The sequence below is a fragment of the Pipistrellus hanaki genome (genome assembly GCF_964339955.1).
Source record: "Pipistrellus hanaki genome assembly, chromosome: 2".
Lineage (NCBI taxonomy): Eukaryota > Metazoa > Chordata > Mammalia > Chiroptera > Vespertilionidae > Pipistrellus > Pipistrellus hanaki.
In genome coordinates this window covers 7,567,105-7,585,347 of record NC_140504.1, presented here as the reverse complement: position 1 = coordinate 7,585,347, position 18,243 = coordinate 7,567,105, and the positions used below count along the sequence as shown (strand labels likewise).

At 51.3% G+C, this 18,243-nt stretch overlaps 1 protein-coding gene across 7 annotated transcripts in view; it reads right to left on the bottom strand.

The window, feature by feature from the left end:
- ADARB1 (adenosine deaminase RNA specific B1) overlaps positions 1-18,243 on the bottom strand; it is a 98,558-nt gene that overhangs the window by 13,412 nt on the left and 66,903 nt on the right. For 5 of the 7 annotated variants that reach the window (XM_084873745.1, XM_084873740.1, XM_084873741.1 and 2 more), the window contains 6 exons: positions 14,495-14,569; positions 9,933-10,867; positions 6,603-6,717; positions 4,576-4,744; positions 3,772-3,920; positions 2,518-2,686 (listed from right to left, as the gene is read on the bottom strand). In XM_084873745.1, the coding sequence (XP_084729871.1) occupies positions 2,518-2,686; positions 3,772-3,920; positions 4,576-4,744; positions 6,603-6,717; positions 9,933-10,867; positions 14,495-14,522 (1,565 nt within the window). In that variant the 5' untranslated portion in view covers positions 14,523-14,569. The remainder of the gene's footprint in view (positions 1-2,517; positions 2,687-3,771; positions 3,921-4,575; positions 4,745-6,602; positions 6,718-9,932; positions 10,868-14,494; positions 14,570-18,243) is intronic. The other 2 variants (XM_084873746.1, XM_084873744.1) reach the window with 1 other exon arrangement.

The window sequence follows — 18,243 nt, the reverse complement described above, 5'->3', positions numbered from 1 at the left end:
CCACAGCCAACCTCCTGCGGTTCCCTCCATCCTGGCCCGATCGGGACTGGGCAAGATGACCCAAATCAGCCCCATTGTCAGCCGGGCCCAGGAACCCCACCCATGCATGAATTAGGCTGCTGGTAGACTAATAAAGAATCTAGAGTCTAGAAATAGACTCATCCTTGTGGAGCTCAGTATATAACAGGTGCCTTCACAAATCAGGGAGAAAATATAGGTTATTCAATAGAAAACTGACTTTCTGTATTAAAATAAAGCTAAATTACAATACAAAAGTGTTAAAGGCCTAAATGTGAAAGTGAAATGATAAAGGTCTTAGAAAGAAGGACAGCAGAATATGTTTATGCCCTTAATTTGAGGAGGCATTTCTTAAATAAGATCCTAAGAGTACAAATCACAGGGTGACAGATCGATGGATAAGATTACATCAAAATCAGGGGTTTCTATTCCAAAAAGGACGGCACAAAGTTAAGAGGGACTTGGACCTGAGGAGGCACTACATCGTCTCACACTGTTAAGGATCACAAACTACAAAAGGAACTTTTGCGAATCAAGATGAAAAGGGCATGAGGTCCAAGAGACAATGGCCAGGATATACATAGGGAATTCACAGGAGCAAGATGGGGGGTTGAGATGCTCAACACAACTAGTGAGAGGAGAAATGAACAGAAACCCTGAGACAGCATCGGGAGCGAGGGGAGCTAACCTCGGCACACTGGACTGCGTGCAGCTGGAGGGCCGTTAGGTACGCCGATAGTGCTGTGTGAGGAACCTCTGGATACCACGGCCTATACCGAGCTGCTTACGGGGTCTTGAGGCTGCAAGGGGAGCTCGTGGAAATCCACGTGTCCATCACAAGGGGAAGGACATAACGTGGCCACGACTATGATGCAGGGGTCAATGGGCTGGACATAATGGCATCAGGGAGAGTCCCCCAAACACAGGGTGAATGAAAATACGGGGTACAGAACGGGATTTGAAACACAATGCCAAATCTGTACACGAACAACATACACCTATTTTTCAAAGACACGGACACAAACTCACACACAGAAGCAGGATGGACAGCGAATACAAAGGGCATGTAATTAGTAAGCACATCATGTGGGCACCTTGCTGGGTGGGAATGGGCCATGGTGTATGATTCATTTAGCTCCGTGCCCCCTAGGTTCCCTGATGTGACCATTAGAGAACGTCAAGGCCAAGCTTACAAACAACAGACAAAATGTACACACACATGCGCCGGCTCTGACAGCTCTCAGGAGGGCATTTAGGACTCAATGGAGCACTCTGACGGGAGATTTTGTTTTACATGCTTTTCTACCATTGAGCTTTGTGCCCTCTGCCCACGTGATTTTTTCAAATAGACATTTGTTAAAAGATACAGGACTACGAGAAATGAGAGCAGCATTTGAAGAAATGGGTTTTTTAAATCTGCCTGGGATGCAGGTTCTTGAAAGAATAACACTTCTCAGGGGAAGGCAAACTCAGGGTGTTTGCAGCACCCAGCCTCCCCTCCCCATGAGGGGGTGCTCTCGGTGCTCAGAGCACAATGCCTGTGAGAGGTGGGTGTCACATTATTTTTAAAATGTAAATACCAATCACCCCAAATACCAACTGAATAGTAAATATGATCGTTAAAGTGCATCTATGATAAATGAGGAACCTCTTTGCTTTCTCTGGGAGCAAATCGTTTTAAAATAGTAGAACACATCAGTTCACTCCAGAAGCCCACATCTATAATAATAAACCATAATATGCTAATTGGACTGGGCAGCCAAATGTCCTTCCGGATAAAGCTGCTGCGGCTGTGAAGGCTGAGGGCAGGCAGCAGTGGTGGGGTAACAGGGACAGCGCCTTCCCTGATTGCCCAGTCGCCTCCCACAGAGGGGAGCGGGCCTAAGCCATCAGTAGGACATCCCCTGAGGGCTCCCGGACTGTGAGAGGGGGCAGCCGGGCTGAGGGAGCCCCCCTTCCAGGGCATTAATTTTCATGCACCGGGCCTCTAGTATAACAATAATAATTAAGGGTGAGATGGTTGTTTTGATGAGTAGCAACCTGGAGCCTCCTGGGTAAAGGCCCACCTTCACCCCCTCGAAGGGTCCTGGAGCCCCTCCCCCCCTAGAGCTTTTATCCTTCAAAGAATGTTGGGAACATTAAAGTGGGGAGTGGGGCCAAAAACAAACAGTTTTGAAAGTGGGTAACTGGTGTAGGAGGAAGGTCAAGTGCCCACAAGGACACAGTGGGGGATACCCAGGAACCAGCAGGGGTGAGTCTGGCGCAATGGGGAGGGTCAGGTGCCTGCAGGGGCACAGTGGGGGACACCCAGGAACCAGCAGGGGTGAATCAGGTGCAGTGGGGAGGGTCAGGTGCCTGCAGGGGCACAGTGGGGGTACCCAGGAACCAGCAGGGTGAGTCTGGTGCAGTGGGGAGGGTCAGGTGCCTGCAGGGGCAGAGTGGGGGACACCCAGGAACCAGCAGGGGGAGTCTGGCGCAGTGGGCGCTCCATGGCCTTACCGTGCCATCTTGTCGCTGCAGGACATGGTGAGCAGCCTCTCGCCCTGCAGCACCCCGTCCCACGTCTGGATGCTCGCATTCGAGCGCACGGGGATCGTCCCCTCGCCAGATTCTATCTTCGTCCGCAGCTGTCCCCGGGCTTTGCGATTCGGGTGTCTGTCTGCTGGTTCTAAGAGAGAAAGGGGAGAAGGAAGCTACTGGTGGGAAATCATCTGCTTCGCTCACTGAGACGCACAGCTAACTACCCCCCATCCATTTAGCACACGTCCGCCTGTAGGTGCTTATGGTTGTTCTATATTTATAGGACATATGTGCAGTGTAAGTATATAAAACTGGACAGGAAGGATATAATATGAACCAAATTCACAGAAGTGGCCTCCTCAGGGGTTGGGGAAAATGAGGGCTTCCATTTTAACCAAAGTGATTGATTTCTATTGTTAAAAAGGAACTGAAGCAAATAGGACAAAATGCTAACATTTGTTCATTCTAGATGTTGGATATTTGGGTATGTATTTGTTATATTCCCCCCCACATTTAAAAATTTCCTAAGGAAACCCATATGGATGCTAAATAAGCCCGCAGGAAGCACGCACACACAGTGACTACCTCTGGGTCATATGAACACGGGCAATTCGGATTTTCTTTCTTATTTAAAAAATATTTAGTAATTTCCACAATTGATTCTTTTTGCTGTTATAATCAAGAAAAACAATGCAATCAAGTGTTCTATTTGGAACAAACAAGCTTGCGGGGAGAGAGGTGGATACAAATCCATGGAAAACAGAAATGTGTGGAAAACACGTGCAGAGAAGGGCGGGGAAAGGTGATAGGAACAGGGTCTCCTTTTTCACTCGTCTAATCTGCTGTTGGGGTTTCAGCCAAACAATCACACATTGACTAAGTCACGTTCATCAGAAACAGCAAGAGGATGTGCATCTCTGATTTAGGCACAGAAAGGTGTCCCAAAGACTGTGACACCCTGCATAGTATCCACATTTAAGTGCTGACATCCATTTTGACCTGGTGTCCTCATTCTATTCCAATCCCACAGTTTATTAGAGTTAACATTTTCATTCATTAAAATATTCTCATTAATTATCCATGGAGAAGTAAAACCCCCTGCTTTTATTTAGTCCCCAGATCCACGTTCAAGGCTGACACGGAAAGAAGAAGGGTATTGATGTAAGTCTATTATTTTGTCACCACATGGCCACGCATTGAGAAACCGCGGACTGTCCAGACGCCTGGCCATACCTTCCAGGATTGGTTCGTGAGGCGAGAAGATCCTGGCGTCCCCGCAGGGCGAGGTGCTGATGTACAGGTGGAACTGGACGGTGTCCTTCAGCCGAAAGCCGCCCCGCTCGGACTTCTGGAAGATGGACTTCTTCTGATCCTCTTTGCTACTGAAAGGAAGCAAGTTGCAGAGTAAGTGCTCCAGCTGCATGCAGTCCCAACACGGTCTGTCCCAGCGCCCAGAGACTTTAAAGGCCTATGGTTTCAACAGGATAAAGACGAGCTGGGATTGGCACCTTCTTTTCCCGTGTTTATGATCATTCACACGGTTCCTGTCACTCAACAATGGACAGGCCATCGAGATGCAAGCGTTTCCCCTTTCCTTCTCATTTCTGATTCCAAACAGAATGTGCAGAGATGGTTTCACAGAGTGAAGCATTTTGGAGACGTGATGGGCTGGTGTGAGGCACAGGGACTGGGATAAAAACGACCGTGTCTACAGGCAGTGGAATCTACTGATATCAGCCCGCAGGAAACAAAAGCCCAGGGTCTGAGCACAGCCCTGAAATCGGCGATATTATCATGTATGTGTGCATACATGTGTGCTCCGAGGTACATGTGTATATGCATGTGTGCTATAACTTAGCCAACTCCACTTGTAGCTTGAGCATCATGGGAAGATGGGACCCAACCTCACTCTTACTGACAAAGTTACTATTTTGAGAATTTTTGAGTGAAAGTTCTGCAGTGTTTTCTGACGGGGGAAGGGGAGAAGGCAATGCTTTTTAAAACAGCTTCCTTTACTTACTTACTTACTAGACTTACTTTAGGTACAGCTCAAGCTGTGTGTAAAGGAACCTGAGCAAGGACCGCCGAGATATGATCTCTGCGTGGCAGTCATTCAGAGCGAGGCCACGGTCACTCATGTACTCGCCGTTAATACACTTCGTTCCCGTGGAAACGCATATCACCTGGGCATCTTTAACATCGGTGCCTGGAAAACAAGAGAGACCGGTCCTCTAAGTCACAGTCACCTGCCCACCGCGCCCCAGGGCCTGACAAGTGTCCGCAGAGACAGAACCTGGCAGAGACCTCAGGGCGCACTCACGCCCCACGCCTACCCCAGCCAACCGCAGCCTCCAAGAGGGCCAGCTCTGGGACCCCCTGGGAGCCAGCCGCCCTGTCTTCCGTGTGAAGGTTCTGAGCCTGAGGAAGTGACTCCTCGGGAATGGAACAGTCTTTCTTGAACAGTCCCATGGGTACAGGGAGAAAGCACTATGTGAAGGCAGGTAAGTGGTCTGGTTATGAATCTTAAGATTAATATGAAAGCACTAAAGAGCAACGAGGGAGGGACAAGAAGGAAAACAAGGCGTTCACAGTGTGCTGGCCAGGAGTCTCTGTCACCCCCTTGCTGGATGGAAGCCTGCAGCCCCGGGCACCTCCAGAGGAGCGGCCACTCTGCGGTAAATCTGTCACAGATGTGCTGCCAAGGCCTGAGCCACCAGGGACAAACTGCACCACCATCAGCTGCAGACCGTGCCACAGAAGTGTGTTAGTGTTACCGTGGGGGAGAGGAAGCCACACTGGGCTGGGTCCACCAGGGAAGATTTTTTCACCTCATCCCCACATCCTTAAGGTGCATGGCACCACTGCCTCTGTTTTACAGACCAGGAATCTGAGGCACAGAGGGGCTAATAACCTGCCCAAGGTCATCAGCAAGTGCAGGCCATCGGAGGTCAGAGCCAGGTGCCCGCTGGCAGTCCTGCCTGCAGGTGCAAACTGTGGCTTTGAGCGGTGGGATTCACTGCAGGCATCTGCCTCTCCTCAGGCAGTGAGCAGAGCTAGGTGACAACAGGCCACACACCACAGAGCCTGCTCAGGGAGCTGCTGCCTCAGCAGCTGAGACTGCTCCTTTCAGTTCCGTAAATAGTACAAGCACAGAGAGAAGAGGAGAAAACTACAAACATCAGACAAAACCCGAAACCCACGTTAACGTTCAGAGTTCTTCCTCCGCCTCCAGACACATGCTCAGCTGTGCCAAAGCACACACGTGGCGGGAGGAGCTTGTGATTCGAGTCTTCACATTCTCCATGGCGAGCGGGGATCAAGGCTAGGATTATAGAACCGGGTCCTCTCCCCAGTGGGACAGAGAACTGCCTCGGGAGAGACCAGTACAGCCAGCCTCACAGAGAGCTGGGGTTCTCCTGGCTGGTGGAGACAGATGCGCCATCCCCAGCCCTCCTCCCTGGCCTCCAGCAGGGAGGGGTGGGGGAAAGGGAGCCTAACTCCAGCACAGGCCGTGGATGCTGCCAGCAGAGGGCGCTGCACGTCCCGCACTTCCCGCCCGTCCAGGACTGGACTGGGCACTGGCCAGTGTGCTTCCTGCTCCTAGGAGTCACCACAGAGATGCAGCCCGAGGTCCCACTTCCGGTGTGGGGAGAAGACCTGGGGAAGGGTTCCGTCTAGACAAATTTAATAGGGTTCCTCCTGCCTTCCAAACCGTGCTTTTCCCCAGATTTTCAACTCTGCTGGACCTCCTCTCTCCCCCACAAGCCACACGGAAACCTACCTGGCAGCATGCACACTAACGGTAAGTCAGACAGGCCCTACTTTCCCTTGAGCAGGGATTAATGTCTCCTGCAGCTTCCTGAGCGAACCAGACCACTCTCACACGATCATGGGAACCTAACCTTACAGAGGGGCTTCTCCACAGGAGAACAGTTAGGTCGAAGAGATGAACATTTGGGAAAAATATGTAAGTACAGTTCCCACATTTGCAGATGACAGACATTCTGAAGAAGAAGGAAAACACAATTTTCCTGACAGAGGTTTTTATAGTGCAAGATGTTTACCTGTTGTCATGACAATTCCAGCAAGAACCTTCCTGCGTGCGTGGGGGGAGGTGAAGTTTTCCGTCAGATCACCGAACTTATCCAGAACCAGGCGGGCCACGGCGTCGGCTAACACCTGGGGACCAGAGCAGGGGGTTAGGCACCTGCTCCTACCCCCCGAAAGCCAGGGTGATGGCTCAGACGCCTTCTTTTCTGGAGAATCCCACACCAAGTCTGGCAAACAAGTGTGTGCGTGTGCACGTGTGTGTGTGTTTCCTCCAAAACACACATCCGAGGAGCATGTGAGGCCATGGCTGGAATCTTTTGACAGGGCCTAGAGGGCAGGGCAGGGAGTTCGAGCTTGTGCATGTGGGGCATCCCCTGTTGCCTGTCTGGTCCTCATGGCACACCAGCCCCACCCTCTGATGAGGACATCCAGGAGGAAGGGGCCAGAGTGCCTTCCTGGGGTCACCTGCCTCCCCCTCTGCTGCTCTGCTGCCCAGGCTCTTTCAGGAGAAAGAGGCAATTAAAAGTGATCAAATTAAAGAAGTGTGAGCTCTGCACAGCACGCCCTCTCTAAGGCCCCGCCCATCAGGTATGTCTCGGTTATTCCAACACCTATCCCATCTCCTGGCTCAGTCACTCCCTTCGAATCCAGCCCTGAGCACAGCCTGTGGGCAGCTGTCACTGAGCTCAAATGACAGCGGAATGGACTCAGGGAAGGTGTTCAGCAAGGCCTGGAACACCTCACTGCATGTGACCAGACCCGGCAGCACTGTTTTCCAGGGAGTGCTTCTTAGAAGCCAACACATTAGATTTCGGACATGTCTTATGACTCGAGTTATTGTAGATAGAGTGAACCTGGGAAATGGTGCTAACTGTGTGTGTGTGTGTGTGTGTGTGTGTGTGTGTGAAGAGCCACACTTAATCTATATCCCCCTTATCTCACACTGGTCTTGACAATCAAATGGCCAAATCTAATGTCCCCTTAATAAAATAGAAAAGAAAAGTCATTCTTCCTAAATGATGGCTTATTCGGAAAAAGCATAGCTATCAGAAAGCTTTCCTCCCATCATTGCTAGAATCCAGCAAATTCCAGGGAGCCCCCGGGGATATGCTCAAGACCAGCCCCGTGCAGGGTGGGCAGGAGGTCCAGGCGGGGCCCTCGGGCCTTACCTGGCACCTCAGCAGAGGCATCGATGCTACAGATGTGAACACAGGGGAGGGAGCCAGAGCACAGACAGAAACAGATGTGAAATCACACAATGGGAGGGCACCACAGATAAAGGACAACACATAGAAGGAAAACAATGAGAGGTTAACGAGAGCCAGAGGAGAGAGGAGTTTTGTTTCACAGACGGTGAGGCATACCTGCACATTTTCAGAGGCCGGGCACATCTGTGCACACTCCTGTGCGATGCCAGCATTTGCACTAGGGGACGTTCTTCACACCCTTAAAGAGGCCACTGCCTCATTCTTTAGGGGTGATGAAGCATCTCTCCCTCTAAACGAGGGGGTAGGTATAACCACAAACTGACAAGCTCCTCAACGGCAAACCCTCACCACCGCAGGCCCCCGGCACTGCCTCCTGAACGACCCTCAGGGTGGAGAGGCTGGTGGAGAGGCCGGGCCACTTTGGTAAGTCACTGTTGACAGGGTGTTTCGCACTCACCACGTGGTTAATGCCACCTGCTTTTTAAACTCTAGTGCCACTATGAGCACCATGAAGGCAGAGAATCCTAAGACCAGGGATGTCTGACCCAAGTCCAGCATGGGTTACTCTTGGGAGACATAGGCTTTCCACCCACCCCAGAGGCACATTGGAGGGCTTCAGGGGAAAGACAGCGGAGCCCAGAAACAAGGCCTGGGCTGACTGCGAAGCCTCCCCCAGGTCCTGCGGGAAGACATGGCTACCGGGGCTCAGGGGCCTCTGGGAGACACTATGGGGCTGCTGAGAGCAGAGACTGGGAAGCAGATACAGCTGCACACCCCCAGGCCTCCCAGGCTGGAGACCACAGAAACCCGGTACCTGCTGCTCAGCCCAGCAGAACCTGACAGGTGGTACAGGTGGGGCTGGGAGGCCCTCCCACCCACACCCCCATAGGATCCCAGGCACTCTCCCCAGAGAGGCTGCTAGGCCCCACTTTCCCAGGCCAGGGCCTCTGGTCACTGCCCTACTGAGCCTGGCCTAGGGCTCGGGCTGCAAATGCACACACATGCACACACATGTGTGTGCATACACATAGACCTCCTTCTGCCCCCGCTTCAGTTACTTGTCTGCACTGCAAAACCTGGCCTCTTAGGCAACATAAAATAAATTTCCCTCTTTTAATACTGAGGACCGTGGTCATTTCAGAGGATTGAACACAGGCCTCTCTAACTGGTTCAAAGGCAAAAGAGAAGCCGACATTCTCGGATCCAGCTGAGAGAATCCAGGCCAAACTATCTATCAATATTGAGTCCTTCACTTTTTCTGATCAGACCACAATCTATTTTATCTTCAAACTGAACAATACGGTGACAAGAAGGAATAAACAGAGGAAAGGGTCATGTTTTCTCCCTAAAAGACCAATTTTTACAGAAGACCAGAGAGCTTGGGATTTCTAAGAAAAGAGCAATAAATACTCATAGCTGCAGGGTTTGGAGATGACACTAGTGCCATTTCTCCTTCAGTCTTCCTCTTTCACAGACTCTAATCTGAGGCCCAAGCATTTCCTTCTTTTCACTCTGATTTTAGGGGAAGAGGAGCCAGGCAGGAGGGAGCCTGCATAAATACCATATGGGGAATTCCAGATACAGAGAGACCTGGGTGCCTGGGGGCCCTGGAGAATTAGCTTAAGGGCCCCCTACACCCCTATCCCTCTGACACACGGTCCCTGCACGGTAGGCTCATGAATGCACTGCAGGCCAGTCCTGCTGGATCCTTTGGGTTTCAGCAGCTGAATGGCCAGGCTCACTCCTTCTGTGGCCAGAGTCCTAGGGAGACGTAGAAACACCCTGGGCTGGGCAGATTCTGGTGCCTGCCCCCCACCTCATCATCAGAGGCTGCTATGGGACCCCTCACCCCGCAGGGCAGCTACACGGGGAGGGCACTGTGGACTGTCCTTCTGGGTGAGGCTCAGTGTGGAGAGGGCTGATGGCACTGCTCCGGTGTCCCCACCCTGTGCCATGATGGCCTCAGACGGCTCCCCAGGGGCCACCTGGCCATCCCAATCTAGGAAGGCTTCCCGTCAGCCACACTTACTGCCAGCTGCTCGTGGTGAGGGCAGAGTGGCATGAGATGGGGAGTCAGCATGGCAATGAGCCCCAGTGCTGTGTAAAACATGACCGCGCGGACAGACTTTGTCTCACCTGGGGCAGGTGTAGCTGGAGGCCCTCGCTGAGGATGGGCTGGCGAGACGGCGTTTGATCCAAGTGCAAGTTAAAAATGGTGGCCAGGGCAGACTGCGCGGCCCGGGCCTTGGCCAGCTTTTTGTTCCTCCCCGAGCCTTCGAAGAACTGGCCGTCCACCACCACGGACATGACGAAGTTCTTGGCGTGGCTCTCCCCGCTCTCCGACAGGAAGTCGTACTTGAGGCCCGGGCGCAGCTCATTCAGGATCATCACGGGGTTCTTCCCGGCGGGCGGGGGGAACGGGGGCAGGACCGGGAGGGGCGGCTGGACGACGGTGGCCGGCACGGGGGAGGCGGACAAGCTGAGGTCCCCGCTGGAGCTGAAGGAGTCGTCGCCGCCGTTGGAGCCCATGTAGAAGGGCACTTCCGACCTGTCCGGCGTCTCGAAGCCGTTGAAGAGTGCGTCGGGGAAGTCCGCCTGGTCCGACGTGAAGTCCGTGTTGGCGGACAGGCTCCGGCCCATGGCCAGGTGGGCCTCGGAGGCGTTGGGGAACTGGACGAAGGAGCGCAGGGCCTTCTCGGCCGCCTGCAGCTTGGCCTTCTTCTTGGTGGGGCCGGAGCCCTCGAACACCTGCCCGTTCACCTCCACGGAGATGACGAAGAGCGGCGCGTGCACGGGCCCCGTCTGGGACAGCAGCGTGTACTGCAGGCCGGGCTTGATCTCGTTCAGCTGCATCAGCGCGTTCTTGGGCAGCGCGGGCCCCGGCGCCCTCCTCCGCTTCTTCAGGCGGAACTTGGCATGCCCATTGCTGCCCTCGTCCAGGGGCCGCTTCCTGCCGACGCCGCCCCCGCCCCCGTTGGGGAGCAGGTAGCTGTCAGCTGGCCCTGGAGCGCTGTCCCCCGGGGGCCCAGGGTCCACACTGCAGCTGTCCTTAGCCTCTGTGCTGCTCGAACCTGCGGTGCCCAGAAAGAGCAACTTACAACGCCTTCGTTGCAGGATCTTGTAAATGCAAAATTTATAGATTCCTTTATCTCTCTTTGTAACTGGGTAAGTGATGTGTGTGCTACTTTACTGCCTGCTGCACACGGGAGGGCTGCACATTTACCACCGACTCAGGGCCTGACATTTTGCTGAATAATGGCTCCTACCATGTCTATTTAGTGTCCCCGACTGCTTTTACATTAAAAGGTGAATTTTTAAATAGCTTTTCTGGGAATATGCTGAAGCATCAAAATGTGGGGTGATACATGTATCCAGAAGACCCTACATTCCTAAGTCTGAAATCGGCACTGACACGTTATTTATTTTGGCATTTCCCCTACCGACGGCATTTTCTCTCACTGGGCTTTGCACTGCAGCTCTCCCAGAGGAGGTGACATATTTAAAAGCAGCATTTACAGGCTTGTTCGCTCTCGAGCTTCAAAATATTCCATCAATTTGTGCAGCTATTTGATTCGGTTCATGAGTCAATCTTAGGAATCTGCTTATGTAATTACATAGAGCATTCTGCCCATTTAGAAATGATTTTTGAAGGATACAACTTCATTTCCATTATTCATAAAAGTTTTTTCATTACACATGGGGACTGATTTACCTCTGTATTTTTAATACAGTCCACATTAGGGGGGGGCGGGAAATGTATGAGAGGATGTAAAATTGAAGCTGCACCAGGCAGGCTACCACCTCCTCACTAAAGCTGGAAATTACAGACTAACTGGGTCATTCTATCTTCTAAAGGTGTTTATACTTAATAAAGATCAGTTTAGGACTCTGAAGGTTCATGGCAAAAATATGATTTTAATTTCAAAAAGGGGGATAAAAGAGTATTTAGTCTCCCCGTTACTTTTATTGGACGTTTTAAAAAAGAGAACGAAAAATAGATAGTTCCGTTTTCCTGGCACGTTTCCACAGGCCGCTTGTCGCATGGAGCACAGGAGCAGTGACCACAGGGCGTGGGACGTTAATGGCACTGCATGTAAGACCTGCCACTACCTTTCGGAAACCCACAATAAACCTTCTAAGTGACCAAACTATAATATTTTTTACAACGTTCACTGATTTACAGTGCCCAGAGTGGAGGCCTGGGTCTATTTCGACAGCACAGCGTCAACGCAGGCTCTCATCATGCTAAGCTCTACCCACGGGAGGGCCTCACGTGACAGAGGCCTGGGCCCCAGGCCACCAGCATCAGCCGAGATGTGCTTGCACACACCCCGGGGGTAGCCGGCTCTCCTTTGGCGGAGGTGAGAGCCAGGTGCCCTTCCTCTGCAGATAGCTCCTCCCAGGCCCTAACACACACACCACTTCTCCCAGTTGACAAAGCTGTCGGAATAGGCACTAAATTTTCATTTATAACATCCTCCAGCAAAAGCTCGATAGGTTACTCCTTTCGGTGCTCAGAGGGAACACAAGGTGAGAAGGGCAGAGCGAGACAGGTTAGAGGAACAGGCAGCGAGGGCGCCACAGAGGACCGCGGACGGACGTGCTGGTGCTCCTGCTCGAAGAACTAGCAACAGAGACACTCAGAGGGTCATCGGTTATTCTGACATGCATCGAACCAAACAGGACCGCCTCCCACCGCCACGTGCTTTCCTCAAGGAATACAGACAAGCAGTATTGGGTTGACTGTCTCAAGAGCATAGGAAAAATACACTTTCTGTAGCATAGTTCACATAAATTCTAAGTTCTTATTTGCTTCAGAAGCACTAAAATGCTACCCACATTCTGCCTCATTAAAAATGGGGACTGTAGCCGAAACCAGTTTGGCTCAATGGATACAGCATCGGCCTGTGGACTGAAAGGTCCCAGATTCGATTCCGGTCAAGGGCATGTACCTTGGTTGCGGGCACATTTCCAATAGGGGATGTGCAAGAGGCAGCTGATTGATGATTCTCTCTCATCGATGTTTCTAACTCTCTATCCCTCTCTCTTCCTCTCTGTAAAACATCAATAAAATATATATTTTTTAAAAATGGGACTGTAAAGAGAAAATATTAAAATTGGAGAAAGATACATCCTCTGCCACAACTCTCTCTTCACTATCATGCTACTTTGTTTCATAAGTGTGACTGCTTAGCATGATAATATTTTTCATTGCTTATGAAATGATAGGCAATACAGGACTGGCACTGCAAGTTTTAGCTCTTGAACCAGCAGTTTATCTTTCCAGAAAAGTTATCCAGAAGGATTCTTCACGTTACCCAAGGATCAGTTATTTATATACGCTACACTGCATGACATTTCCACCCAAACCAGATGCCCACTGCTGTGGACGACAGCCTGTAGTCCCAACAACACGGAGGCTGGGGACACTCGGATGCACACACTTCACGGGGAACAGTGTGCGGGCAAAACTGCAGATGGCGAGTGGAACAGACCAGTAAAAACATTGGTTTGTTCTAAAGGGACCTTAGGATAGGCTCTGATGGGGAGGCCACCCTGAAGAGAGCTCCGCCAGGCCGCCAGAGGCCACCACAGGTCAGCAGGAGGGAGGGCACAAGGCCACGAGCTTCTCCAACAGCGACTGGGCGGCTGCTCATGCTGTGTCCATCCCACTGAGGCCAACTTCAGCCAGAGAGCGTCCACTGTGTGGTCCATGTAACCAAGACCCAGCCCACCCGCATCATCCCCAACCCAACCCACGAAGCAGCCTGCGAGCGAGGCGGGGCTGTCTGCCGTGGGAACCTCTGGTTTATCTATGTACAAGAGCCAACTCCAAGGCCTCAGCTGGCTGGTTTGGGTGGTGACACAGAGAGGAGGACTGAGCCGTGCCCTGGCCATTGATGACCACTCCTCGTAAAATGTCACCTATCACGCTCTCTATTGGGAGCAACTCAACACAGACAAGTAAGCATGCTCCTGTCTATGTGTGTTAGAAAAGGGGTGTCTTTGTTGAGTGTCCCTACTAAAAGCTCCCAAATGGGGAGGGAGCTCTAAGCCTTATTTAAACGCACTGCTCTCTGGGAGGAATGATAAAGCAGAAGAGAAGAATGTTCACTGAACTTTTCATAGAGGACAACGCTAAGGGGACGCTGGCATAGCTCCGAGCCTCTCCGTCCCTCCGTCCCTCCGCCCCAGAGAGGGCAGGGTGGAAAGGAGAAGGGCCCGGAGTGTCTCAGGCCACACTAGTTCTAAGGCTCATTAAAGTCTAGAAACTTAAGATCAGCAGATTCATGTGAGCCCTTTCCCTCAAAATATAGGAGAACCCAGGGTATTCGGACAGAAAAGGTTATGTGCTACTTCAAATGACCAGGTATTTAAATCCACCTCACAGGTTATCTTAGACGTTCACAGATGGGAATCTGGCCATCGTCATGGTAACCAGGCTGTGCCAACAGGAAGTGTGCAGCTTCGTGAGACATGCACTGGAGCATGCGCTCCTTTGGGCAGCAGCAACACCCCTGCAGCTGTGAGGGAGAGGCCCCAGTAAACAGAGAACGTGGCAAAACTTAAAAACACGCCACTGCTGGTAGCCCCGTACGTTCATTTCCCCCAAATCGGCCTCATGAAAAAACTTCCAGGAACACTAAGACTAACGGGAAACCAGCTACTTGAGACTACGTGGCAGGCCTATGTCTTACTCAGGTTCTCTTCATCTTCTACATCCATGGCAAAATACTTTGGAGGGGTTCTTGACTGGCGGAGGCTGTTTCTGTCTGCAAGACAGCAAGAAAGTCACATTTAGTGAGCCCGTCACGTGAGTCACATGAGGTAGTCTCCTCTGCAGAAATGGCGCCCACAGGATGACAAACTAACGGGAAAGCTTGTGAAACAAGGACAGCTCGATCTGCCGTCAGGATGGAATATTCGAATGCTCCTGCCTCTTCAGCATGGTCAGTGCAGGGCCCCAGGACTCTGCTGCGGGGAGGGAGGCCTGAGGTGGGGAGGGGTCTCCCTCTGAGGAGCTGGCCTTGATTCCAGGCTGGAGGCCATGGCAAGCACCAAACCAGGGAGAAAGGTGATGGCATTTCTGTCTTAGGAAGCTTGCTCCTGCAGGAAGGGCTGAAGACAGATGACCACAGAACCCAAACAGGACTCAACCGGTTTGCCATTTGACCTTTGCTCTGGCGGACTTCCAGTTCAGGTTATAAAGTAAGGCTACAAAGAAAGAAGTGCCTAACAGCATTTCACTTTACCACTTCTTTTTCTTCTTGAGCCGCATCTCGTGTGGATGAATCTAAAAAGCATGTAATTATTAAATCTGATTGAATTTCTTAGCCATGTATAACATTATTTTGTTGGTAGAAGAAACCACAGGAAATCCTTAAATTACTACAATTCTATATAATAAAGAGGTAATATGCAAATTAACCACCACACCCTCACAAGATGGCTGTCTATGACCAGGCTGGCAGTGGGGTTAGTGAGGGATGACCAAACGACTGAACAAGCAGGCTGTGTGGGGCAACCAGGCCAGCAGGGGGTTAGTGAGGGACAACCAAACGACTGACCAGCAGGCTATGTGGGGTGACCAGGCCAGCAGGGGGACCATGAGTGGCTACCAGGCCAGCAAGGGGGACAGTGGGGGCGACCTGGCTGGCAGTGGGGACAGTTACAGGCAACCAGGCAGGCAGGCAGGCAGGTGAGTGATTAAGAGCTAATGGTCCAGGATTGTGAGAGGGATGTCCGACTGCCCGATGTCCCCAGAATCAGACCTAAACTGGCAGTCGTACATCCCCTGAGGGGTCCTGGATAGACGGGGCTGAAGGGACCCCCTCTCCCATGTATGAATTTCATGTAATAGGCCTCTATTCTATATATATAAAAAGCCAGTGACCGGAACCCATAATGACCAGAACAACCAGTTGCTATGATGCCTACTGCGGCCAATAAACCAGCCTGATTGGGGGGTTGGCCTGGCCAGCCAACTTCCTGCAGCCTCTCCCTCCAGCCAGCCCTGCCCCTGATCAGCCTCTCCCACTCCTGCAGCCAACCTCTTGCAGCCCCTCCTCCTGGCCAGCCCACCCCCAATTTGCCAGGCCCTGATTGGCCTCTCCCATCCCGATTGAGGGCGGGATGGCCAGCCACTTTCCCACCATTGTCCTTCCCCCCAGTTGGCTCTGCCCCCAATCAGCCCCACAAACACCAATTGGGGGTGGGGCCTGCCAGCCAATCACCCTCGGCCCCTCCCCCCTGACAACCTGGCCATGATCAGGCCCCAATCGGGGTGGGCCCGCCAGTCAACTTCCCACCATCTACTCCTCCTAACAATTTGCTGATTGGGGCCAGGCTGGCCAGATCCCACCCATGCATGAATTCGTGCACTGGGCCTTTAGTTATCTAATAATTAACAAACTTAAGAGTTTCTCTCTTCCTAAATAGATTGGCTATACTTAGCAAAATTTTACTAACACACCATCTGTACTAAAGAATCCCATCAAATTGTAATTGAGGAAAAAGATTTGCATATGTTGCTTTATATATAAATAAAACTGATATTATAAATCACTAAAAGGCAAATTCATTGCTTATAAGACATTATTAACAAGTGGTTGTCATAAAAACTATATATATTTCAGGTATCTGACATATGAGAAACATTTATATCTTTATTCAAGAGAGTGTTCCAAATAGATTACTTCTAGATTTGTTTTCTGGAATCCTCCTTCTGTGCAAAGCACAGAATGGGGCATGAGGAGAACCTGAAGTGAGTCAGACAGAGATGGAGAAATTAAAATAGAAATACCATCTGGATAGCTAATTATATTTAGAAATTCTTATTAATCATTTTAGGTGTGGAAATGGTACTTATTTTTAGCGATACTAAAGCATGTAGAGACAAAATGGTAATATCTGGAATTTATTATTGTAAAAGAACCCAGTGTGGTGGGGAAAAGCAGATGGTGTATAGTTGAAACTGAGGGGCTGGGGCTGGCTGCCAGGGAGGTGGATTCATGATACAATTCTGTATTTGTATGTGTTTTACAGTTTCTACGACGGAAAGCTTTACTCAGAGTCCTTTCCTCAAGGTCTAGAATGGAAGGTAAGATGTAGCAGGGATACCGGACCACTGCACACCCTCCACAAGGTACGGGTGCTCCGAGGGCTCTGGGCTGTGGGTCAGGTCAGAAGGTGGGCACGTGGAGGTGAAACTGAGCCAGGAGCGGAGGGTGTCAGGCACACCACGAAGACAGGAGACAGGTGGCATGTGAGGAGCACGGAGGTTGTGTGAGAGGCGCAATCACAAGCACATCAAAGAAACCTAAACTATGCTTTCTGGGAACAGCTCACATTGATCCCTGGCTTTGAAACAGGCAGCAGAGACGTGTGCAGTGGCAGGATGGAGACTTCCTTTTCCCTTCCCCCACCCCCCCTCAGTACAACTGAAAACCCTGACAACATATATACAGGCGGAAGGAGGAGGGCAGACCAGCTGGGACCCGAGGGACCACACGACATGGTCCCTGGTCTTTCTGTGTCATTATCCCAGACTCGGGGCTGAAGAAGCCAGCAACTTAGAAACACCAATGGGCACAGACCACAAAAGCCCAACAAATGCTGCTCTCTGACAATGGACCAGGAGTGGTTCTTCCCTGTGGGATTGAAAGTGACAGACAGCACTGCCCCACTCCAGCCAGACCCTTCCACCCAGCAAGGACGAGGGGGGTGGGGCCTTGCCTCCCCTACCCCAGCGGAGGCCTGGTGGGGAACCTGAGGTGATGTCCCCGCCCCTAACAGAGCGGCATGAGTGAAAGTCAGCTGACACAATGGTTTGAGTAAGATTTGGAGTTGAGTCCAAGTTTCAGTAAGAAACAAAACGTCATCCATCAGAACAACAGCCAGGAAGATCTTAAACTAAACGGAAAAAAAAGGCAATCAACAGACGCCAACCTAGAAGCGTCTGCCTGAGGTTGTAAAGCAGCCAGCATAAAGAAGTGGGAGGAAGCAGTCTAACCGATCTCAACACGCACTTGATAGCATTAGTCCGCAAGGCAGCACGTATGGCATTGCCAGGGACCACATGGAACAGACAGAACCAGGCACGTGCCCGGCTGGCAGCTCATGAGGCAGGAAAGCAGTTCAGGAAGGAGGGATCTGGCCACAGACAGCACTGCAGCCACCAGGCACCACGTCTCACACCAACACAAAATGCACTTGAGATGGTCTGGGGCTCAGTGTGAAGCATAAAACCATAAACCTGTAGGAAGATCATAGGAGGAAATCCCAGGGAACTGGGGCTGGGCAGAGCATGCTTAGGCAGACTATACACCAAATGCACAATCTACAAGATAAATTGGATTTTTTTCACAACTTGGACCTAATAAAAATTAAACTTTTTTTTTTCTCTGCTAAAGACCCTGTAGAGAAGATGAAAAGACAAACCACAAAC